At 45.9% G+C, this 23,854-nt stretch overlaps 2 protein-coding genes across 4 annotated transcripts; one reads left to right on the top strand and one right to left on the bottom strand.

Annotated features, from left to right (window-relative positions):
• Positions 1 to 222: 222 nt before the first annotated feature.
• Positions 223 to 20,126, top strand: CYB5R3 (cytochrome b5 reductase 3). Of its 3 annotated transcripts, none has more exons than XM_074161762.1 (9): positions 223 to 483; positions 4,441 to 4,572; positions 8,082 to 8,154; positions 11,486 to 11,592; positions 12,427 to 12,556; positions 13,516 to 13,599; positions 13,734 to 13,819; positions 16,036 to 16,135; positions 17,672 to 20,126. In XM_074161762.1, exons 1-9 carry the CDS (start codon positions 463 to 465, stop codon positions 17,842 to 17,844), a joined length of 906 nt encoding a protein of 301 aa, XP_074017863.1. In that variant the 5' UTR covers positions 223 to 462; the 3' UTR covers positions 17,845 to 20,126. The 3 variants fall into 3 exon arrangements, with proteins under 3 accessions (XP_074017863.1, XP_074017854.1, XP_074017871.1); XM_074161753.1 differs by having other exon boundaries at positions 463 to 483; positions 12,427 to 12,561; positions 13,521 to 13,599; positions 17,672 to 20,115; XM_074161770.1 differs by having other exon boundaries at positions 463 to 483; positions 4,441 to 4,576; positions 8,086 to 8,154; ... (1 more) ...; positions 13,521 to 13,599; positions 17,672 to 20,115.
• Positions 20,127 to 21,694: 1,568 nt separating this feature from the next.
• Positions 21,695 to 22,626, bottom strand: REP15 (RAB15 effector protein). The gene is given in 3 exon segments (XM_074144462.1): positions 21,695 to 21,995; positions 22,164 to 22,540; positions 22,543 to 22,626. Coding segments are annotated over 3 exon segments (762 nt in total).
• Positions 22,627 to 23,854: the final 1,228 nt, after the last annotated feature.

The raw sequence follows: 23,854 nt of genomic DNA, 5'->3' as shown, positions 1-23,854 counted from the left end.
ACCGGAGAGCGGCGAGACAGGATCCCGTTCCTCGGCACCGGGAGGGGCCGGGCCGGGCCGGGCCGCCTCGCCAGCCCTCCCGCGGCCAGCCGCGCCCCGCCGCCATTTTCCGGCAGCGCCGCCCGAGGGCCCCGCTACCGGAACCCGCCATTCCCACACAGCCACCGGCCGGGGTCGCGCTAGCCGAAAGGAGGCGGGGGACAGCGCCCCTCCCACCTCCGCAGGGTGAAGAGGGACCCGCTGGCCTGTTCGCCGGGCGAGGGAGACACCGCCCGGCCCTCTCCGCCACCGCCCGGCCCAGGCTGCAGCCGCCGCCGCCTCGGCGGGCTCATTGGGGAGCGACCACCCCCTGGTGGCCGCCCCGCCCCGCCCGGGTCCGCCGCCAGGGGACGGTAGCGGCTGGGCATCCGTTGGCGGGGCGACGTCGCGGGGCGAGGCTTTGGCTTCCGTCCGGGGGCAGCGATGGGGGCGCAGCTCAGCACGGTGAGTCCGCCGGGCCCCGGGGTGGCGGCGGGGAGGGAAGCGGGCCTTGCGCCTTCCAGGCAGCGGGCGTGTGGGGGTGCCGGCTGCCGTGGTGCTGCCCCCCCCGCCTCCGGTTCCCTGTCAGCTAAGGCCCTGAGCGAGCTGAGGCTCCCAGTTCAGGCCCCGAGGTCCCAGGGGCCGTCCCTTGGTGCGTGAGCGGAACGGGGAGCGTTGAGCGGTGTCGCAGGGTGCTTGAGGCCCTGGCTGCCTCCCCCTGCCCTGTACCCATCGTCTGGGGGTGCCAGTGCGGGGAACCGCGTCCAACACCACCACCCCCCCCCCCCCCCCCCCGCAGCGCTGCGGTGGCTCTGGGGCCTTCTTGTGGCTGGCGTGGGCCGGGGCGTCTGTGCCAGCAGGGACACCCACGGCTCTTGCGTGTGGCCTAATGGTGCCTCGGCCGGCTGCCGTGGCTTTGACGTTTGTCTTCTCTCAGTTCCTCGAATAGTTTCTCGGCGTCCGTGCTGATGGCTTTGAAACCACCGGCCTTTGAAACCCGCTGGCTGCTGTAGGGGAGAGCTCTTTGGGGATCATTTCTGCCGAGCGATGGGTTTGCAGCGCTGTTACCCGTAGCACGCATTGCTACCCTCTCTCTGCCGCCGCCCGACGCATCCTTCCCTCCCTCTGATGGGCCTGCTCCAATATTTCTGGCTCTGGGTTTGTGAGAGGAGCAGACGGGGGTGGATGCAACACATGCCGGTTTGAGTACAGCTGCTTATTGGGTTACTGGTGCAGAAGAGGGTGAGACAGATGATAAAACTGTAGAATTGCCTGTCCCTTAATCCTGTCATCCTTTTCTAAAACAGATGAGAAGAACACTTAACCAAGATCACTGAAAAATAGGGTTTGAATGAGGGAGTGGGGAAGGGGGGATTGGAACTGAGAGTACGAGATTTCTCTTGCCGAAGAAGGATTTGGTTTGCGTGTTTGTAGGGCAGTTTGGTGATAGAGTGTCCTGCCATAAGCTTACACATTTAACTGTTTTGCTCACCACGCCCTAGTGGAAAGGGCTCGTGATCTCGATGCTATGGCTTTTTTTTTCCTCCTTGTGGCCTTTTTTGTTATCTCACAGAGGTCACTTTCCATTAATAAAAATTCCTGCTCAGTTACTTATTTTGTGATGTCTTTTAGCAAAGATTTGTGCAACTGGAAACTATGAGTCACCAGATCTTCATTTAGAAGAATGAACGGCCTTATGGTCAGCCAGTCACTCCCTCTGCTGCTGTAGATCTGCTGCTCTGTCACTTTCTGTAACAAATCCCCCCTCTCTCCCCCCCTTTTTTGTCAATCAATAACAAAAGTTCTTCCTGGAGCTGCAGTAAACTGGTGGATCTGCAGGAATTAAGAAATAGCATTCCTGTAAACTTCAGCTTCTTCAGGAGAAAGAAAAAGTGTGGAGCTATTTCAACATTTTCAAATAAAAGTGAAAAAAGCAGTGTGTAAGGCATGGTTCAAGCTATACCTGATGCTGATCTACTTTAAACCTCTACAGAAGCATTTTAAGAAGAGAAAAAAGGGACAGCATTTTTAAATGCTGTCCCTTTTTAAAAAATTTCACACTTGCCACTGTTTTAGTAATAATAATAATGTAGGGCATTTTTTTTTAGCCTCCTGAGAACTGTCACACTCATGGAAATGTGCTTCTAAAGGACTGGTCAGGTTCCTTTAAAATAAAATGAAAGTGAAAACTAACTGGGCAGGACTTTAAGTTCTTCCAAAAGTTAGTATCTTTTTTCTTTTTCTCTTTTTTTTTTTTCTTGCTACGGTCATGCTTTTTTTCCTCTCCTCTGGTAAGGCATTGAATAACAAATTACAGAATTGGAGAGGATTTTAGATAAGTAGTAGTTGTTCAGTTGATTCTCCTGTCCTAAGTTAGGACCAAGTCTGCCTACACAGGTGACTTTTGTAGGCTGTTGTAGCGCTTATCTAACCTCGCAAGAACAGGACTGTTCCAGGGAGCAAGTGCTAGAAACGAAGGCACGTGCCTCCAGTTGAGCACGATCCTAACAGGTTTTGCACTTGTAGCCTGTGGGTGACGTGACCCATCTTCAGCCCCATAGACCCACCAGGGTGCCTGAGGTGTATGGCACTGGGCTGGGGAGGTGACATCTTTCTTCTGGCTTGTCTACCCAGCTGTAGCGGCGGCGGTGTGGTCTCTTCTGTGCTTTCCTGGGCTGGTATGGCCACTCAGTCTCTCCTGGCCAGGCAGCCCACCCATGGTGTCAGGGATGGGGAAAGTGGTGCGGTGCTGGGGCATAACCTGCTCCTGTCTTATGGGGCTTCAGCTGGGGAGTGCAGCTCATCCCTGGAGCAGGCTACATGTCTCTGCCTCCAGGTGCTGTGATATAAAAGTATCAAAGCAGTGGTGCGTGTTAGGTGATGTGGCTGAGGAGCCTGTCTGCCCACGTGTGTACCAAGGAGCACAGAGGCACAATGGTGGGTGGGGGACCTGGGTCATACCCTCACCCAGGTACTCGTAGGTCTGTCACAAGAGAGCAGCCAACTTGTGAAGGTTTATCTCTGCATACAAAGGAGCACAGAGACACTGGCAGGTGGGGCAGCCCCAATAACCCACCCAGAGAAATGAGCCCTGGCCCTTACCAGAGGTGTCTGGGGGAGCCATTGCCCCGTGGGCCAGGGGCGATGCCCATCTGCGTGGGTCAGTGGGAGACTGGCTCCCCTTGCAGGCCATGGCAAGCACAGAGTGTAGGGGAAGAGCGTTTGGGGATTGTGGGGCGTTTAGGGAAGGAACCAAAGGCAGGGATCGAGGCCATTTGGGAAGGAACAAAATGTGGGGAAAATAAAAGGATAAATGGATAAAAAGGGCTGACCCTGCATAAACAGGCCTGCTCTGTACCCTTGCCTGCCTGTGTCCTCCAACCACTCTGTCCCATGTCCTCATTAAACTCCATAGCTGCTTTCCCAGGGAAGGGATGCTGTTCTGCATGTATGTGTCTGTGTGGAGGTATAAGCGCAAATGCCTGGAGCCAGACCGCGGGTTGGAGGGCCTGTGTGTCTGTGGTGCCAGTGTGAGTGTGCAATGGCTACCAAAGATCAGGATGGACTAGCCAGCAAGTAGGTGAGGTGGCCTGGGAGCCAGGCATGTGTGCATCTCTGAGGGTGAGACCACTGAAGGCACTGGTTGCTGGAGCAGCCAGGGGTCCTGGCCAGCCACCAGAGAGAAAGTGGGGTCTGTGGTCGACCCCCAATTACTTGGGGGTCCGCAGAGCATGTGATGGTGTGTGTAACATTGGCTCGTATGTCCAGATATCGGCAACTGGGGAAACTGGAGTCTGGGGAGAGCTGCTGCTAAGACTAAGCCAGCTACTAAGCCAGCTATGTGGATCCACATTACACACGTGTGTGTATGTGTTTCCCACTAACAGAACTTCATCCTGCTCCATCAGGGAGGGAAACAAGTTGAGGCCATCAATGTTGTTTGTGTGAGCATCTATTTACGTTGATCAGTGTGGCCAGCCACGTGTGTATTTGGGCGTGTGTTGTATATGTGTGTCTTGTGTTCGTGCCTGCTGGATATATGTGCTCAGCCTTGCTAGTGGCTGGACCTGCTGGGGACATGGAGCTGTGGCATTCTCACTCCTGTCAAGCTGCGGGTTTTGGCAACCCTCTGCCAGTATGCCAAGTGCCTCAACGTAAGAGTAATGCCAGGTATTCATCAAGCAAATTTGTGTTACACTGGCTGGTGTTCTCTTCCGGCTCATATAAGTACAAAGAAACAGATTATTTTTTTTTTGGTGGTTACATTGTCATATCATGCTACTCTATTCCTTCTCACCAAAATAACTTTCTCTTGTTATGCACACATTCCTGTACTGTATACTTCCTGTATATTAATACTGTACATATATAATAATAATCCTATATACTTACTGTACATTAATACTTCCTGTACTGCTGCAGTTGGGTCGAGTGGTGACATACCCACTATGGCTGATCTACACCACTATCATGAGGCTTTTCAAGAATCCCCGTCCTGCGATTACTCTGACGGACCCTGAAGTGAAGTATGCATTGAGGCTGATTGATAAGGAGGTAAGTGCATGTACAGTGCTGAGCATGACCTCTGCATGGATACTGTGAAATGCTTATAGCTTCTTAAATCTTGGTTAACGTTGCGGCAGGGTAAATACTTGTATTTTAAGGAAAGGACTTCTTCGTACCTGGCTCCTCGCCAGGTATAACTGAGTTCTGCAGTTCTGCAAGCAGCTTGTTTCCAAGCAAGTTAGAGTGGAGAATGCTGCTTCAGAAATGACCAAACTCGTAATTTCTGTCATGTGTGTCTCATGCCATGGAGTACATCAGCAGAAGCTCCTAAACTCTGTACTACTAGATTGACTATGAGACAGAAGTCATTCTGTCAGGCAGAGCAGGCAGGTTTTTTACAGTCACTAGCATTCAGCATAGTAGTTATCAGAACTATGTTGATACTGATTCCTGTTATTGGATTTATGTACTTTAATGTGTTACAGGAAGAAAGGTGTTTAAATGATATAGTCCTGACAGCACCTGAGCTGTCTCAGCTTCTCTTTCTCTCTGTTAAAAGCAGAAGCCTTTCTGTACCTCCCAGGCTGCTCAACTGGGTTTTCAGAGGAAACTCATGACCCTTTCAGGGGTGGATCTTGATATCAGAATTTGGTAATTCAACTTGTGGAAGGGGACCAAAGCCACAGAAGGTGAAAAGTCCAGATTTTCTTTGCATAAATGCAAGCAGATTGGTGCTCAATGGATTTAAATCCAGCTGGCGGCCGGTCACAAGTGGTGTGCCTCAGGGCTCGGTGTTAGGACCATTTCTGTTTAACGTCTTTATTGATGACCTCGACAAGGACATAGGGTGTATCATCAGCAAGTTTGCAGATGACACCAAGTTAAGCAGGAGTGTTGATTCCCAGGAGGATAGGGAAGCTCTACAGAGAGACTTAGATTGGATCATTGGGCCAACATCAATGGCATGAGTTTCAACAAGGGCAAGTGCCAGGTTCTGCACTTGGGCCACACTAACCCCAAGCAGCGCTACAGGCTTGGGGAAATGTGGCTGGAAAGCTGCCTGGAAGAAAGAGACCTGGGGGTTCTAATTGACAAGCGGCTGAATATGAGCCGGCAGTGTGCCCAGGTGGCCAAGAAAGCCAACGGCATCCTGGCTTGTATTAGAAATAGCGTGACCAGCAGGAGTAGGGAGGTGATTGTCCCCCTGTACTCAGCACTGGTGAGGCCACAGCTGGAGTATTGTGTCCAGTTTTGGGCACCTCAATCCAAGAGAGATATCGAGGTGCTGGAGTGAGTGCAGAGGAGGGCAACGAAGCTGGTGAAGGGCCTGGAAAACAAATCCTATGAAGAGCGGTTGAAGGAGCTGGGACTGTTTAGTATGAGGAAGAGGAGGCTGAGGGGAGACCTCATCACTCTCTACAACTACTTGAAAGGACACTGTAGAGAGGTTGGTGCTGGTCTCTTCTCATAGGTAACTAATGACAGAACGAGAGGGAATGGCTTCAAGCTGCAACAGGGTAGGTTTAGACTGAACATTAGGAAAGAATTTTTCACAGAAAGAGTGGTCGGGCATTGGAACAGGCTGCCCAGGGAGGTGGTTGAGTCACCGTCCCTGGATGTGTTTAAGAGCCGTTTAGATGTGGTGTTGGGGGATATGGTGTAGGGGAGAACTTTGTTGAGTAGAGTAGACGGTTGGACTCGATGATCCCAAGGGTCTCTTCCAACCTGGACGATTCTATGATTCAGATAGGAATCTTGGCTTTTCAGGTGTGAAGCCACACCTGCAGATAGTGTTAGTGTTGACTGAAGTGAATTATTTCCCATGTGTACTTACTGAATTTATTTATTTCCCATGTGTATTGCACCAACACTATTATTACTTCCCACTTTCTCGTGAGACTCGTAGCACATGGTTGTGGTGTGCCTGACCTGCAGGAGGGGAAGGAAGCTTGAGGCATTGCACGTGCTTCCGAGAATCAAGCTACTTGCAAGTTTCTGCTGTAGCGGTCTGTAACAGAAGAGAATTCACAGTTCACTTGATTTTTTTTTTTTTTTTTTTTTGCTAAATACTGGTTTTTTTTCTCACTCTGTTGTTATTTTTTGTGTGCTTTTTTTTAATCTCGGGATGGAGGAAAAGCTCTTCTATAACCAGGTCAAATGCCGGTACCTTGATCAACTGAGAATATGTGACTGATGGTTGTTTATAATTTTTTGCCTAAATGTGTCCTGGAAACAGAAGTTAATTTTGAAAAATAATAACTTTGTACAGTAAGTGCTGGTAGCATCTAACATCCTGCCAAAAATCCGATGCAAACACTCTGATCTTTGGTAGTAAACTTTTCAACATTGCCATATTCACCTCTCTGGGAAAGGTGAAGTTAGTCAGAGTCTTTCTGACATGCTTCAGTTTGTATTCGACAAGCGATTAAATTTGAGGCAACTGAGAACTTTAATGTAAAAACACCTGTTATACGAAAAACATTTTAAGTTGGGAAGATGATTGTGGCTCTTGGTGTGGCTGTGGAGCCTACTCAAGACATCTGTGTGGTTGCCCAGAGTTTACCTTCATCACAAGAGGAATTTCAGTGCACTGGTTTTACCTTGTAGTGTTGCTCCTTTTGCTTGCCCAGCTGAGCTAAAGACCCTCATGTTTTTTAAAGTTTCTGCTGTTCCCCTGTTGATATTTATCATTCCCTTTGTGTGAATATGAAGCTGTCGGCGCCTTCACCAGCAGAGCACCAAAATGATTTGTGTTTAAAATAAAAAATGAACAAATGAATTCCCTGTTTTGGGAGTAGCTGGAGGCTGTAATTTTTAAACTGATGTATTTTGATGATGCAGTTGAGACCATGGCCTTGCAGAAACTTTTCTTAGTGGACTGTGGCCCAAGCAAAGGAACAAGAAGCTTGACCAGGAAGGGCAGTGGCAGGAAGTACTTAGACTGATATCACAGCTAAAGAAAATGGACCAGTGATTACAATGGAAAATTGAGTCATATGTACTGGGCTGCTGTACAGTAATACACGTTTGACATTTCAGAAGGATTCCACAGTTACACAGAAACAGTTTTTAGGTGTCTGCAATCTGAAGTTTGAAAAGCACTGGTCTAGAGAATGCCTAGTTTGACATATGCATCTTTTAACACAGCTTAGACTTCTGTGTATGAAAGCTGGAAATCGAATGTACCAGTTTGTCAAGCTGTTGCGAGCAGAACCCTTCCTTTCTCTATCCGCTGTCTGCCCTTTACTTACCAGCTGAAACGTTAACATCTGCCCAAACTGAGTATGCCATACCTCCTCTCTGTTGAATGAAGAAATAGGGGTCACAAGGCTGCTTCTTACTGTTTAGCGTAAGAAAAAATCTGTCATAATATAGTTAGTTGTCCTAATTTCAGAGAAATTCACTTGCAATATGCAAAAATTTCATTTAGGATGCTGCTTTCCCCCAAATACTTGATCCTGCAGGAAGCTGGAGTAGTGTATTGGTTTTACAGGTGAAATAACAAACATTAAATCCCAGCAACATAGCTGATTGTTCTTTTTATTTTCCTCTTTCAGGAAGTTAGTCATGACACAAGAAGATTTCGATTTGCTCTCCCTTCCATAGATCACATTCTGGGTCTCCCTGTAGGTACGTTCTGGCTCTCCTTACTCAGAATCCAAGTGTTGTTAATTATACTATAAGAGACTTTTTTCCTATTTTTTTGTTGGTTTTTTTTTTAACTGTTGAATTTTGAATACTCTTGAACTGGTATTTAGAGCTTTGCAAGATTATCCTTATGCTGTGAGTCACCTGCAGGGTCTGAAATCCTGTGTACTTAAAGAGAGTGTACATCCAGCTTGTTTCTGTGAAGGCAGTAGAAACAAACACTGGTCTGTACTTGTATTTTTCCACTCTCAACTTCCCAGTGTTATTCCTGTGGTGCTTGGTCTCTGTGGTCCCTTTCCATCCCCTGAGGCAGCGCTCTCAGCTACTTCGCCTCTTAACACACGCAGTTTGCCAGATGATCTACTCACTTCTGAATTTGCAGCCAGTCTCATGGAACTTGTTAATCACCATGGGCTAGATGTTTCCTTTGGCCTTGCCATGTGGCATGTTGCCTTCCATAATAGCTTAGTGCAATTGTTTCCTACTACTTGTATAAAGAGCATTTAATTGTGACTTGTGTTTAACAGGGACTTCTGCTCTAACAACTTGTTGCAATGATCTGTGGATCAGGTGCTTCGTGGTAGTCCTCAGGACCTTTCCAGCGTTACAGTCCATCGTGTTTAGGTTCTCTCTTGTTTGGGATGTATTATTCTCTTGATCCTGTTAAGTAGCCATGAGGGCAAAACTAGTTTTCCTCCCTTGTCCATAATAAACATTGAGGAGTGAGCTGCTTCACCTCTGTAATTGTTCTTGTCCTACACGCTAACAGAAAGGAAGCCATCTGGGATTAATTTGGCCTGCTGGATGCCATGGCTTCTTCCAGTGTTTTCATAAGGTCAGGGCAAAGCAGCCAGTTGTTTCAGCATTGCCTGAGAAGGCGTATGCCTGGCCCTGGGTTGTCCCAGGAGCAACATAGTCATTCTCCCAAAGGTGCTCTGCTACCATGGGTGACTAATCTGTGGGTGACTGAAGGAGTGGTTTAGTGGGCGAGATGTGGGAAGCGGAGAGCTGAAAGCTGGTGAGGGTGGTAAAAGCAGCTGGGAGCAGCAGACTGGGCAGCCGTGGGACAGATACTGTCGTGCGGTCTGCGTGTTTAGTCCAGCACCAGCATTTTGCTTTTATCACCAGCTGGAGCCATACAAAATACACAGTTCTGTCGGAGGGAGAGTGGGATTATGTATGGTCCCATGCAGAGGCTGCCAGCTGCTGTCCTGTCAGGGCGGGGTAAAGGTCTAATAAGAGCACAAGGTATGTTTTCCCTTTGGGAGGAGCGCCTTTTTTTGGATCCGTACCAATTCTTGTGACACATGCCCTAACAGCGGTCCCGTCTGTCCAGGTTCGCAGTCTGCACTGGTCACCACGGGTCTGTTCCTGGAGGAGGGGGCGGTGAGGCAATCCCTTGCCTAAAGGAGGAATGGGAGGCTGCTGCTGCAGCTTCCCTAAGGTCTTCCCTCGCAGGAAACATGCATGCTACCAGATGTGAGACTTTGCTGAGAAGGTTATTTGAATCACTCTTACGTTATGTCCATGTACAGCTTCAAGTAAGTTATGGTTGCTCATCTCCCAAGTCACCAGATGGCACGTCTTCATTCACCCACTGGTTTGCCTCACTGGCCCTCTGGCTTGGCAAACTAGCTCCGAGTAAAATCCCCTTTTTGTGTTCCTGTAACAGGCAGAGGAACTACACCGTCTTTGGAGAGCTGCATTCATCTTAAGAGATAGTTTGTTCTGTTTGACCTAGTGGTGGTAAAATAACAAAAAACAAATCGCCCCCTAAGTATTCTTCACTTGGTTCTCTTCAGGGTGTTGGAATTTTATAGGAAAATGTTTCAAAAGAGTTAATTCTAGGGTTTTGGTTTTTTTCATCAAAAAATGGAGACAGAAAATAAACTGTTGTAGAGAGTTCAGTGAATCTGTGGCGGATTGAAACATGATCGCTACATTCGAATGTTAAGCTGGAGGAATAGCAGGGTTAGAAAAGTGCTTTATGTCTAGGCAGCCTTAGCAATGGCAGCTAGAAGACCTCCTGGTACACATGAGCAATCTGTGGTCAAAGTAAGAACAGTTATAATCACGGAATTGTCAGAGTTGGAAGGGACCTCTAGAGATCATCTCGTCCAACTCCCCTGCTAAAGCAGGGTTGCCCAGAGCACATCACTCAGGGCTGCATCCAGGCGGGTCTTGAAGATCTCCAGAGAAGGGGACTCCACCACCTCCCTGGGCAGCCTGTTCCAGGGCTCTGGCACCCTCATCGGAAAGAAGTTCTTCCTCGTATTTAAATGGAACTTCCCATGTTCCAGCTTGTGCCTGTTGCCCCTCGTCTTATCACTGGGAACCACTGAAAAGAGTCCGGCTCCATCCTCCTTCAGCCCACCCTTTAGGTACTTGTAAACATAGATAAGGTCTCCCCTCAGCCTTCTCTTCTCCAGGCTAAAGAGCCCCTTTGAGCCTTTGAGCCTTTCCTCATCAGGGAGGTGCTCCAATCCCTTAATCTTCTTAGTTGCCCTTCGCTGGACTCTCTCCAGTAGTTCCCTGTCTCTCTTGAACTGGGGACCCCAGAACTGGACACAGTATTCCAGTTGTGGCCTCACCAGTGCAGAGTAGAGGGGGGAGAATGACCTCCCTCCACCTACTGCCGCCCTCTTCCCTACGCAGCCCAGGATTCCATTGGCCCTCTTGGCAACAAGGGCACATTGCTGGCTCATGGGAAGCTTACTATCCACCAGGACTCCCAGATCCTTCTCCTCAGTAGTGCTTTCCAGCAGGTCCACCCCTAACCTGTATTGGTGCCTGGGGTTCTTCCTCCCCAGGTGCAGGACTCCCCAGGTGCACTTGCCCTTGTTGAACCAAGTTGCCCTTGTTGAACTGAGTTGTTGTTACAACTCAGTTGTAACTAAACTGTAACAGTTTGTAACTAACACGTTAATAAAGAAATGTGAACAGCACTTGACAGTTTTCCCCTCCTGTATCCTTTTTACTTGTCTGTAATGGAGAGGCATATCACATCTTTTACAAGATCTCCTGTACACTTTGGACTTTAGTAAATGTAAATGCACGAAGCTAGCAGAACAGATATGATTGACACATAAAATTAGCAGCAGAGTTGTCTGCCCTTCCAGGTAGAATTGGTGCATGGTTAACAATGCTGGCAAGGTGTTACAATATCAGAAAATGAGAGAGGAAAAAGTGATGCTCCAAACCAAGGTAGTTAGGAGAACTTTGAGACCGTGTTTGCAGTCCATGCCAATTCAGTACATCCACTGAAAGAAAAATCCTTTGAAAGCAAACTGCTTTTTTTCTTCTTTGCGTACAGGACAGCATATCTACCTGTCTGCACGGGTTGATGGAGCTCTGGTTGTTAGACCTTACACTCCAGTTTCCAGTGATGATGACAAGGGTTTTGTGGATCTTGTTGTCAAGGTGAGGATATCACTCTCTTTTACCAGGCTGGGCAACTTCTGAGCCCACCTTTCCCCTTGCAGTGCTATGTGAAGTCTGATGTGCTGGCTTCTGTTCAGGTGTGTGCCACTGTGAACTTCCAGTTTTAACAAGTGGTCTGCAATTATCTGCAATCCATATGGCGTTTTACAAGCACTTCTTTAATGAATGTGTCTCATGAGATGCTGCATAAGTTTCTATATTTGCATACTGCAATTTTCCAAAATCTGTGCAGACCTGCAGGTGTTCACACGCTTTTTTTAATCCTTCTGAAATAAGGAATTAACCTTGCCTGAACTGTCAGTTTCTTCTGAAGCTAATGTAATATGGTCATTATGATCATTAAGAGTAGTGATTCTTTTCATTACTGATCCAGACAGTGTGAATGACTGATCTAATTGGCAAGAATGTGATTTTGAGCCTTGTGATTAATGTACTTTTGTTTTGTCTCTTGGTAGCTAGACTAAGCAAATATATTTAAAGCTGACAGGATTTAAAACTTTTGGGGGTTTTGGCTTTTTTTCTTTTCTTCCCTTTTGAACTTGGATTTAAATCATATTGATTTTCTGTGTTACAGAAATACAATGGAGAAATTGCCAGTCTGTGTCCAATCTGATCAAAATTGGGACAAGAGTGGCACTTTAATCTTTATCAGAAAACTCGGTGCTTCTTTTTAATTGTCAGTCAAATCTGCATTGATAATATTTCTTTATGTAATAATTGTGTTCTTTGCATGAGGAGTATGGGTACCTAAATATTTGAAGGGCAAATACTCATCTTTGAGCTGTGAGATTGTTTCATTGTTATTTTTAACAGATCTACTTCAGAGGTATCCATCCAAAGTTTCCTGATGGAGGGAAGATGTCTCAATACTTAGACAGCCTGAAAATAGGGGATACTATTGACTTCAGAGGACCAAGTGGCCTGCTTGTCTACAAAGGAAAAGGCAAGGTTGACTCAGAAGATATCATTTATCCAGAGTAAACAATAAAAACAAACCCAAACATTATGAAGATTCTTTTCTGTTGTTAGCATCTTTGCACAAAAAGAAATTGCTAGTGTCTTAATTAAGTCAACAGCCATCCTGAGGGGGATTGTTATACGACTCTTCTCAAAGAAGGGAAGTCTCTTCCTGCTTATATGGACATAGTTTATACACTTATAAAAACATTTGGTATTTGTGCTGTCCGATGCTAATTTCCCAAGTGAAAATGAACTTTATCAGTAGGAAGTACTTTTATGCCAATGTAAAATATCTCATTTTGGCATAGCGCGAATGTGTCACAAAAACCTGGCAGCAAAAACCTTGTGAGCAGCAGAACTCAGACATGTGGTTTTCCAGAGCTTTGTATGTTGTGTTGTTATCCTGGATGAAAAGGCATGTGAATACAACAAATACAACATTTTGGGCAATTTCAAAGTCTCTGTCAGACTTGGCAAATCAATTCAAAAAGAGGAGATAAATATACAAAAAACACGCCCTGCATATTTCAGCTTTTTCCTTAAAATAATCTACATGGGATAAATAAACTCTCTGAGCAGATTAATTCCTTTCATTATTCCTTAATTTCCTGTTTCCAGAGTCTGGGCTTCTGAATATCACTGGGAGTATGGGACTGGAGCAAATAGAAATACAGGTAGCGATGGCTTGGTGCTATAGTCAGGAATAAGTAATAACCCATGTCAGTGGCTGATGTTATTATCACATGTCTCACAATCTCTAATCACCTTTCAGGGTTTGTTTTAATTCGTGACATCTTCACCTTTGCTTCCTGCTCTTGCTTTACAGAGGGGGAGGGTGGCAGAACTGAAACAAAGTCAAGTAGCCAAATGTGCCGGGAAGGCATCATAGACCCTGTTTCCCGCTTTCTTCAATGTTTTCCATCTCTCTCTCTGTCTCTCCAGGCGAGTTTGCTATTCGGCCTGAAAAGAAAGCTGAACCAGTTAGTAAGAAAGTGAAGTATGTGGGCATGATTGCAGGTGGGACTGGTACGTATATATGAAGATTCCTCCTTGGTTTGGCTGGTAGATGTGTCTGTTGATATTTTCTCTCACATGCTTTTACTTGCACTTTCTTTTGCTCCATCACATTCTCGCATCATTGACCTGCCTTTCTCTTTCAGGGATAACACCTATGCTGCAGATAATTAGAGCAATCATAAAAGACAAAAATGACCCTACCATTTGTCAGCTGCTGTTTGCCAATCAGGTAATTCTGCCTGTTTCCTGTTTATAAAGTTTTACTTAACTAACAGAACTGCACTCAGCAAATGAAATTCTTGCTGAGAAAGCCTGATACAGAAATACAAACCCTGAGAGGAGAAGTGAACTGTTGACAGCAATATATAAAATGAATAAAATTAATTGCTTTTTTAGTGTTACTACAGAAATACTGTTTTCCTCCCAGCTAATGCTTGCTTTCCTGTGTCTCATTGTTCTGTTTCTAATACGGATTATAAATGTTTTAAAACTCTCCATTCCTTTGTGCAAGTTTTTAATGTTTTGGGTAGAGTTTCAGGGCTGTCCTACAAACATGAAAGAGGTGGACATCTGTCTCCTTCAGCAGTTGTAACTTCCCAACTTCACAACAGGGTTTCTATGTGGAACATTTCTGTTTGAGAATACCTTAGGTGAGGCTAAAATTAACATTCATCTCTGGCAGCTACGGAGCTGTGATTCTGCATGGCTGTCTCCTTTCTTTTCCATTCCTCTATCAGTTCTTCATGCATTTCTGTTGCTCTTTGAGGTGTATCATGCTGCCCTGCTGGGCAAAGGGAAGATCTTTCATCCATAGAATCCTTGCGATAGAGATTTCTTGGATGACCAGGCAACCCAAATGGTGGCATGCTGCTGAACTGCAACGGCCCTTCTTTGCCTGATGTTCTTCTGGCGTTAATACTTTTGCTTTTAAATTTCTTCATCACAGTGAATATTTGTGTCTGGATTATGAGCCATTACTTGTGGTGAACCTCACTTCGTACCTGTGTTTTCTGTCTTCTTTTGGCTCTCCTCTACCATTCCTCTCTCCTCTGATACTCAGTACGTCCTCATTTCCTTTGTACCATATCTGAATTATAAAACAAGATTTTTCTGTCCAGAAGCTGTGATCCAAGTGCTAGCAGATACCCTGTTCTGATGCTCTGTTACAGTAAGCTCTCCCTAAAAGCCCTGCCGGTGTCCTCTGGCTGCAGCAGCTGGTCTCTGCTGAGTACTAGGAGTTGGCATAAAAGTACAGTCAGTATCAGGGCAGGAGGGCCAGGATTTGCGATGAGAATGACTAATACAGGGCTAGAGCTGTTTTAGCAACCTGGAAAACCTACTGCTTCTTGCAGGGAGGACTTGGGGAAAAGTTGCCAGCATATTAGCACCAGCCTTTGTAAACATCCTTGGCTTTAAAGAGTCCTTGTACCCAATAACTGCACAAATATAAAGCAGCCTCCTGACAAATGGTCAGTCAGGAAAGCCTGGACACTAGATATTTTTTAATATTTAATATTTTAAAATATTTTTTAATGTGTCTTTTGCTGATCTTTTATTTTGGCCCTCCTGAAAGAGCTGTGTTGGTTTACAGATGGCAATGTATCTGGGCTGGTACCGTGCTTCTGACTAGCATGTTTTGAGTTGGTCATACCCAGTAACAGCCTTTCAGGAACACATGCAACTGCGGGTCCAGAAATAGGCACCTTCTCAGCAATAGTTGCTGGCACATTCCTCCATACCCCCACAGTTACAGACATAGTTGTGTCCTCAGTGCCAAATTAAGGCTGCAGTGGATGTGCCACTTTTAGTCCCTACCCTTTTCCCTCCTTCCCAAACTGCAGCTGCTCTTACGGGAATAAGGCTTTCTTTTGGACCTTCAATTGCTGCATCAGGGAGGAGCAGAACTTGATACCCTGGGTAACATTTGTTGTTCCAATCAGAACTTGATACCCTTTTGGTTATTTGTCATTCCACATCCTTTTTTTAAAACCGAGCAAATCTCCGTATGGCAGCGCTGATGAAATTTGAAGTGGCAAAGGTGAAAAACTTGGCATTTTCCTGACTGAATGGCACAGTAGGGAGATGTTAGTTTTTTGATGAAAGTTGCTTTTGTAATAGGAGTGCCAAAAGAGGGCTTTACTCTTCTGATGCTGCCACTAATTCCCTGAACAAGTGAAGGTTCTGTGTTTTGATACAGGTTTTCCTTTGTTTTATCTTTTAGGGGGAAGGCATTGCATGGTCGGGATTTGGGGAAGTTCAGAACCTTTTTATTAGCTTTGCCACAAGGTAGTCATGGAAATAACTAGCGTTTGCTCTCTTCGTCCTGTAAAGCAGAGTTGAATAATCAGCTCCATCTCACAGAGCTGTAGAGTAGCTAATGCTCCATGGTCATCTGAGGGCTCCACTCAAATGCAGAGTGTAATCATTGCTTTCTTTATCCTGCAGACGGAGAAGGATATCCTGTTACGTTCTGAGCTAGAGGAGATCCAGGTTCAGAATCCCGGTCGCTTTAAATGTTGGTACACATTGGACAGAGCACCTGAAAGTAAGATCTAACATGCTACTTCCACTGAAGCTTAAGTTACGAGTATTAATGCGTGTGTTTGACAGGAGACGTGCTATGTCATAATGCGTATTTCTGGGCTCCTTTCTTGCTTAATGAGTTGTGTCTGAATGCATCCAGCAGCATCATTATTCACAAACTCCAGATATAACTGGGCAGCGTTTCCAAAGTTACAAAGCTCACCTCAGGTGAATGGCAGTGTGATGTTCCTCCCATGACCGCACCTGAATATTTACCGTTATTTACTCTGATCCAAGGTGTCTTTCTGTTCTCCTTCCCCACAGACATGAAGATAACGTGTTATCTTGCTGTCTTGTGTTTAGAGCATGCATCAAGGCAGCTGCGGTGGGAGTGTGAGAGGCTGACCTAGCTTTCGCTGTATGGCAACTCATGGCAGCTGCCCTTCTTCCTTGGCAATGGAATTGCCTTTGTATTAACAACGTTAACAAAGAAAATACTGTTCTAGCTTGGTGCGGTTTTTAAGATAAGGTGATAAGAGTTGGCTAGTCTAGGTGAGATGATGAGCTAGCTGAACGGGCCTCCCTCAGCTGTGCAAGTTTGAGGACAAAAAGGCTAAATAGTTACTGGCATTGTGAAAAGGCTAAATAGTTTGCATGTCATTCCTTGTTGTTGTTTTTTCTTAGCATTCCTTGTCATACCCACCCACATTAGGATAGATTCACACTCCTATTCAGTGATAGTTTGGGGCAGAGAAGGAAAAGCCATATGTGTTCTCTTACCTTGTGACCAAGAATGTGCCTCCACAAGGGTGAGGGGAAGGGTCTTGCAGTCTGTTGGTAGCATGTAATCTTCTGCAGTAAGTGTTCTCGTGGAATTTCTAAGGCAGCTTAGATTCAGGTGTAATCGCTGTTCCTTTTCTTTGATGTTTGTGAACTGTGAACTGATCTTTGCAGTTGTGATAAAATTTCCTCCTTAGATCCTCTCAACACTGTTCTGCAGGCTTTCACTACCATATCTGAAACCGAACCAAAACTGGACACTTTTGGATAGTCTGTGGGAGAAAAATGTGTCAGTCTTAACTGTGCCCAAAGGTTTGGGTCAGCAGGTTTTTGCATCCGGGGCTGGGATGGGTAAGCCTGAATGATTAGCACTGTGAGTGTTCCTACCAGGAACAACTCCATCAGCTAGATTTCCTCTAGTGAACTTGTAAACAGTGGGGTACGGAGGATGGGTGTTGGTTATTTCACAGTGCTGGAGCTGAGAAGGTTCACAGCTCTGCTTGAGATTTTCTCGGGGCTTTTAGCAGGCTTTATTAAAAGTTAGCCCTTGTTTTCTCCATACATTAGTTTTGAATCTTAAGAGCAGAGGTGGCAGTTTTTCCATGTAGCATAACTGTTGAGGACACTAATGCATGTGAAGTGCACAAATGCTATAGTCCCAAATGTTACGAAAAAAAAAACCCAAATCCCCCCCACTTCATTCGAAATGGAGTTGTATCAATCTTTTCCTCCTTTTTTTTTCCTTGTTCCCCTTCCCCTGCTTTCATTTCTTTAACAGATTGGGATTACAGCGAAGGATTTGTGAACCAGGAAATGATCAGAGACCACCTGCCCCCACCTCAAAACGATGTTCTGATCCTCATGTGTGGACCTCCTCCAATGATCCAGTATGCTTGCATTCCCAACCTGGACAAACTGGGCTACACCAAGGACATGAGGTTCTCCTTCTAAAGAAGACTGATAATGCAGTAATTTTGTGTAGAAGGGAAGAAAAAACATTTAATGGGGAACAGGACAAAGTTACAGAGACGGCTGATGCACTGGGCTGGGAAGCTACATTTACATTAAAAGTGCTTCATGTTTTCTGAATCTCTGGCAAGTAAAACACTTAAGCTTAATGGTATTAAAACTGTACTTTTTGCAGTTGCAACTGTTGTTGCACAGAAACAACTGTATTGTGGAAAGGTAGTGGTGCCTATTGTACTTGTATATGACATCTCAAGGGAGGACAGCATACCTGCTTAGGGTAGTAAACACTCATTTACACTTTTTCTTAGCACTGTAATCAAATGGCAGTAATATCCTGCTTCCTAACACTGTGCGTACCCAGTATTTTATTTGGTAGGAAGTATGAAAATACATAGAATGTGCTGGATTATTCGCCTTGCTTATGCCAAATTTTAATCCTTACAGAGCTTTTAAGTATGAGGGCCAGGAGTGTTTGCTTTGTACGCGTAATCTTCACAACATCAGAAGCTTAAAGATTTTTCTTCAGTTGGAGGATGACAATTGACTGCTTATGACTGAAGTTGTTCAAGCTGCCTTGTTAATCAAAACAGAGAGGTAGACACCAATACAAAATTAGTTTCCTTTGTATTTTGGAATAGCCTCTCTTAAATGCAAATACTTTTCCAGCTGGTCACAGTTCTCATCCCTGGGCAATGAAAGAAACTACAAAAAAAGCAGGCTGCTTTGTGCACTGTTCCACAAATAGCTGGAATTTTTTGCTAGTATATGCATGGAATACTGAAAAAAACCTATGCCAACTTTTGTATTTACCTTTAAATAGCAGATGATGCCATAAATACAAAAGCAGTTGTTCCGTGTGTCCTGTGCAGTGAAAAAAAAAAAATGCTGGGTGAAAACTGGATCTAGTTTTAGTTTCTCGTTTCCCGGAGAGACTTGGAACGAGAGGAGCTCAGGTTTCATTGCCAGGGTGGGTTTCAGCAGGTAGCCCAGCTTTGGATACGGTATGCATACGGTCGGGAGGACCTGCCTGCATCTCTTGGTCGGGAAGAGCTCCAAAGGGTTTTGCTTGGTAAGGATGCCTGGGAACAGCCTTAAGTCACCAAACTGACAGCAAATTCAAATGTCTCACTGAATCTAAAACTGTTTCTTAGATGCTGTTACTGTAGCTCTGATTGTTATTTTTTTTTTTAATACACTTTTTTTCACAGCAGCCTTTTACCTAGCCTTTTAAACTTAAGGTATCTTTTGCGCAGAACCTTCTGCTTCTAAGCAACAGAGATGCTGCTGAGATTACAGCTGTCCTGCAAAGAACCTAAGAAACTTAAAGTCTTGTTCTGGTGATGAAATCAGAGTGACTGAAAGGATGTTTTGTCATATATGAAGTAATGTGGATGCTAGTTAGCTACAGGTGTCAGTGTATAATGTTTAAAGACTGGAGTAAGTATTTAAGGTTATAGATTGCTATGTTGTCTTTTGTGCCTGTATTTTAGATGGGTACTGGGCACTTAAAAGGTTAATTTTCAGCAGGAATTAAAAGGAGAAAAAGATACTACAAACTAGGAACCTCAAATGGATAATACTGTTATTAATTTTATTAATTAGATGCTTGCCTCTGAAGTCTTGGATTTTTGATGTGTGCTTGAGAAACTTATTCTTTAATACTATACTCCAGAGTTCAAATAGTACTCAAGTAAGTTTCAGTCCCTTTTTTGGAGGTAAAAAGCAGAAATAAGAGAGCCGTTACCTTGCTGCTGGTTTATATCACCGTGGGATATGCATAGGTTTTTTTTCATTATTGTATTTAGTGAAGTTTTCTTGAAAAAAAAAAAACCAAACAAAAAAACCAAAACAACTCTATCTGGTTATGCATCGACTGTTTTGTATTTCTTACTCTGCTTATTCGATAACTGGCTTTTTTCACATCTGTGTAAGAAATAAAGTATCTTGCAGGTGAATCACCAGTGTGTTACTGACAATATCGTCTTCGTAAGAGACAAACTGTAATTGTAAAACACTCTACAAAGTGAAGGGTAAAAAAAAAAAAAAACCATAAACAAGAAAGCCTGTTAGAGTGCTTATCTTTTTTGGTTGAGTTGGATGAAAACTGCTGTGTTTGGATGCTGAGTCAATGAGTAAACTGTCTCGGTTTTTCTCCCTATTACTCCGATGTCCTCTTTTTACTCTTATTTTGTACATCTTCCTTGTGAACATGAGGCTCTTTTAATAATTAAAAACAGAGGGATTTTATATAATCTACTGAAACGAAACTGTGTTGTGGTCCCTTTTGCTTGATGCTCCTGCACTATAGCATTTAAACAAGTCAGGGATAAAAGATGCGTGGGGGTTTTTTTTTTTTTTTTTCTTTGAGCCAATTTATCTGTCTCACAGAAAAATGGGAGAGCTTTTCTGAGGGGATGTGCTGAGTGTGACTGCCCTCTGTGTTACAAAGTAGCTGGGGAAACACCAACCTCCTGCACGAAGGGCTTTTTGTGTGGACAGTTTCCTAAGAGAAACTGGATCAAAAGGGCGGCTGCTGCTTTGCCTTTACCAAAGCGGGGGGGGGGGGGGAGGTGTTGGGGTGATATTTGCACAATCCTGGGCTGCATCAAGAGGTGTGGCCAGCAGGTCACGGGAGGAGATTCTACCCCTCTACTCTGCGCTCGTGAGACCCCACCTGGAGAACTGCGTCCAGCTCTGGAGTCTTCAGCACAGGAAGGACATGGACCTGTTGGAAGGGGTCCAGCGGAGGACCACGAAGATGATCAGAGGGCTGGAGCACCTCCCCTATGACGACAGGCTGAGAGAGCTGGGGTTGTTCAGCCTGGAGAAGAGAAGGCTCCGGGGAGACCTCAGAGCAGCCTTCCAATATCTGAAGGGAGCCTACAGGAGAGCCAGAGAGGGACTCTTTGTCAGGAAGTGTAGTGACAGGACAAGGGGTAATGGTTTTAAATTGGAAGAGGGGAGATTTAGATTAGATATTAGGAGGAAATTCTTTCCTGTGAGGGTGGTGAGGCACTGGAACAGGTTGCCCAGGGAAGTTGTGGATGCCCCATCCCTGGAAGTGTTCAAGGCCAGGCTGGATGGGGCTTTGAGCAACCTGCTCTAGTGGAGGTGTCCCTGCCCATGGCAAGGGGGTTGGAACCCGATGATCTTTAACGTCCCTTCCAACTCTAACCATTCTGTGATTCTATGATACATTGTTGGGTCGTGAGGTTCATCTAGAGGTCAGCTTTAGTTTGAGGCCTATTGTTCAGGCCTCAGTACTTCAGCAGATAAGTAATTAATGTCGTATGCCCCATTTCTATTGCTAGGAAAGGCTTTTCCTCTTAGTTGTAACTGAGCTCATGCCTCCAAAACGGTGTTTGGAAGCCCTGGTGTTGTCCTTCATGCTCAGTGCAAAGCTTCTGAGCAGCACCAGCACATTTTCTTCATTACAGCCTCAACCTCCTATTACAGAAAAAAAAAAAAACCCACAGGAAACAAAGGCTGTGAGTCAAGTCTAACTCACGACCTCCTAAAGGCTCAAGGCAATAAAGCTTTCATCGGCTTTAAATGCCAAGACTTAAATGTCTGGCGAACAAAACGTTCTGGAAAAACGATGTGCCTTCTATCAACACATTTTTCTGGCATGTACATCCTGTTGTTCAAAACCCAGAGAGACTGGCTCAGCCCGGCTTCTGCGGGAGGTAAAGGAACGTGATTGGGGTGGAGGAGAGAGTGGGAATTACGGGCGTGGAGGGAATGGCATGTGAGAAGAAAAGTGAGGGAGGCAGAGCTGAGCCCCACAGACCCCCGGCGCTGGACGGCAGAGCCACCGGTGTTAACCAGCGGTTTACAGAAAGTTTATGTACACGTTGCCCACCTCATCTGGGCTGCTTTTTGCACCACGGCAGTTTTCCAGTATGTCTTTTGCCGACAGGAAGCTGTCAGAACCTGTTACAAATTGCTGCAGCGCGTTCCTGCCCAACAGGTGGCATTTTTGCTCTTCCCTGGCAACGCTGTCTAGCGTGACTCCACCGATGCCCTCGGGCTTCCCTGGCACACCAAACATAATGAACAAGCCCACGAAGTCCTGTCCCGCCAGGCGGCAGAATCAGGGAATTGTCAGAGTTGGAAGGGACCATAGAGATCATCTAGTCCAACTCCCCTGCTAAAGCAGGGCTGCCCAGAGAACATCACTCAGGACTGCATCCAGGCAGGTCTTGAAGATCTCCAGAGAAGGGGACTCCACAACCTCCCTGGGCAGCCTGTTCCAGGGCTCTGGCACCCTCACTGGGAAGAAGTTCTTCCTCATATCTCACACCTGGTAGCGCTCACCTGCCAGTGTGGCTTCCTAGCAGCAGTCCTCCGCTGTCCCAGCGAGGCCACCTTTGCTGTTGAAAAGCTCAGCCAGCTGTAAAGCCTGCGCAGCCATCTGAAGTTTGATTTGCTTGCCAGCTCCAGAGCCCAGATCCAGTCCACCCTGACACAGGGAGGACTGCTGCTTGGTCAGTTTGCTGATTGTGATACGTTCCTCCACTCCCTTTTCCATGCAGAACCCGATGAAGTTGACCAAAAAGATCTTGCTCAGAGTGTTTGCGGCTGGCTGGAATTTGCTTTAAGGATCCATGAAACCAAGACAGTCCTTCAGCCTTTGAGATGCATGGACCACACCTTGGCTGAAGACTTCACAGATGACTACAGAGCTTCAGCCTTGTTCTCTTGGTTGTCTTTGTGTGAGACCTTCTGGCCCATTTTGCGTGCAGGAGGAGGTCATTTCCACATGCAGACAGCCTCAGAGAAGTCCCTGCCTTTTCCAAGGAAGGCTTTCAGCCAGGCCTACCAAGCATGCACATGGTTACCTGCCACCTTCCAGGTGAAGGTCACGGCAGCAGCAGAGCTGCCGTCCCATGGGGCAGACAGGCTTTCTCCTGGGTGTGTTTCTCCACAGCTGACTGAGCAGCAACCAACCCAACAGGCCCAGTACCTCACTGAATTCACCTGTGCTTCTCTTCCTTATTGTTAATTCTGGCACCATTTCTTTAGATGATGCTATCTCATTCCATCTGACCTTATCTCCTCTGAGCTCCTTTCTAGGACTACTAGAGGAGCCATTTTATTGGCACTGGAGATGAAAAATCCCCCAGAGATGAGTACGCATCCGAACCTGAAGAATTGCACAGGGTGCTGGAAATGACACCGTGGCCTTTTTCGATGGGCCGTTGCCTGTATCCCAATATGAACTGCCGTTACTGTCGGTGGCATCAGTCGTGCCACGGCAACGCACACGGACTTGGCTGGACTTTTGGCTCAACTGAGGAGCTCACGCTGTTGCTGCCTGTAACTGGCTTATCTCAGAGAAGCTTGGACAGACACTACCACGCGTGACTATCAAACACAACTACGCAAATAAAGAATCTTCCTAACCTTAAAAAAATCCAGTCTCCCTACCTTTGAAAGCTGGAACGTATGCTACCGCTGCAGCAGGAGCCACCCCTGTTCAGCTCTGATGCTGATGTTGCTGATGCCAAATGCACCACTAACGGTCTCTTTATCAGCCCGGGATCTCAAGATCCCCATTCTCAAGAAACAGGCTCTGTTCTGCTGAATGCTGCTCTTCCTCCTCTTCTTCATTCTGAACGAGTGGCCTGCCTTTCTCTGCCCTCTTTACTCTCATTGCTCAAAACATCTTCTATTTGATCTCTCTCTTCTTCTGCCTACAGATATTCTTGTGCTCCTGCCACTTCAGGGCAACATCTTCTCAAGTGCATGGGCTGGTCAGTCCCACTGCTGCCCTTGGGTTCCTCTCTCTAAGAAACAGATCATGTCCTACATATTACGTGTCTTCTCTTCCACAGGTCTTCAAATGTGTCACGGGCCCATCCCCATTCCTTTATGACCTTCTCACAGCTATCGTAAGGGAGCATGCTGCTTCTTCTGATGTCATCTCTGACCGTAACTCTAATTTCCTTTCTATTCAAGGGTTCCCCAGCACCTCATACTCTCTCCTTGC

This window comes from Numenius arquata, chromosome 2 (genome assembly GCF_964106895.1).
Source record: "Numenius arquata chromosome 2, bNumArq3.hap1.1, whole genome shotgun sequence".
NCBI classification, from domain to species: domain Eukaryota; kingdom Metazoa; phylum Chordata; class Aves; order Charadriiformes; family Scolopacidae; genus Numenius; species Numenius arquata.
This window is presented reverse-complemented; position numbering and strand designations above follow the sequence as displayed.

What these genes read in the sequence shown, in the direction of transcription:
- CYB5R3 (XM_074161762.1), top strand. Translation starts at nt 463, where the DNA reads ATGGGGGCGCAGCTCAGCACG. An exon ending in GCTTGTCTACAAAGGAAAAG is followed by an intron (nt 12,557 to 13,515) that starts GCAAGGTTGACT and finishes CTGTCTCTCCAG; the next exon opens with GCGAGTTTGCTATTCGGCCT. An exon ending in ATTGGACAGAGCACCTGAAA is followed by an intron (nt 16,136 to 17,671) that starts GTAAGATCTAAC and finishes TTTCTTTAACAG; the next exon opens with ATTGGGATTACAGCGAAGGA.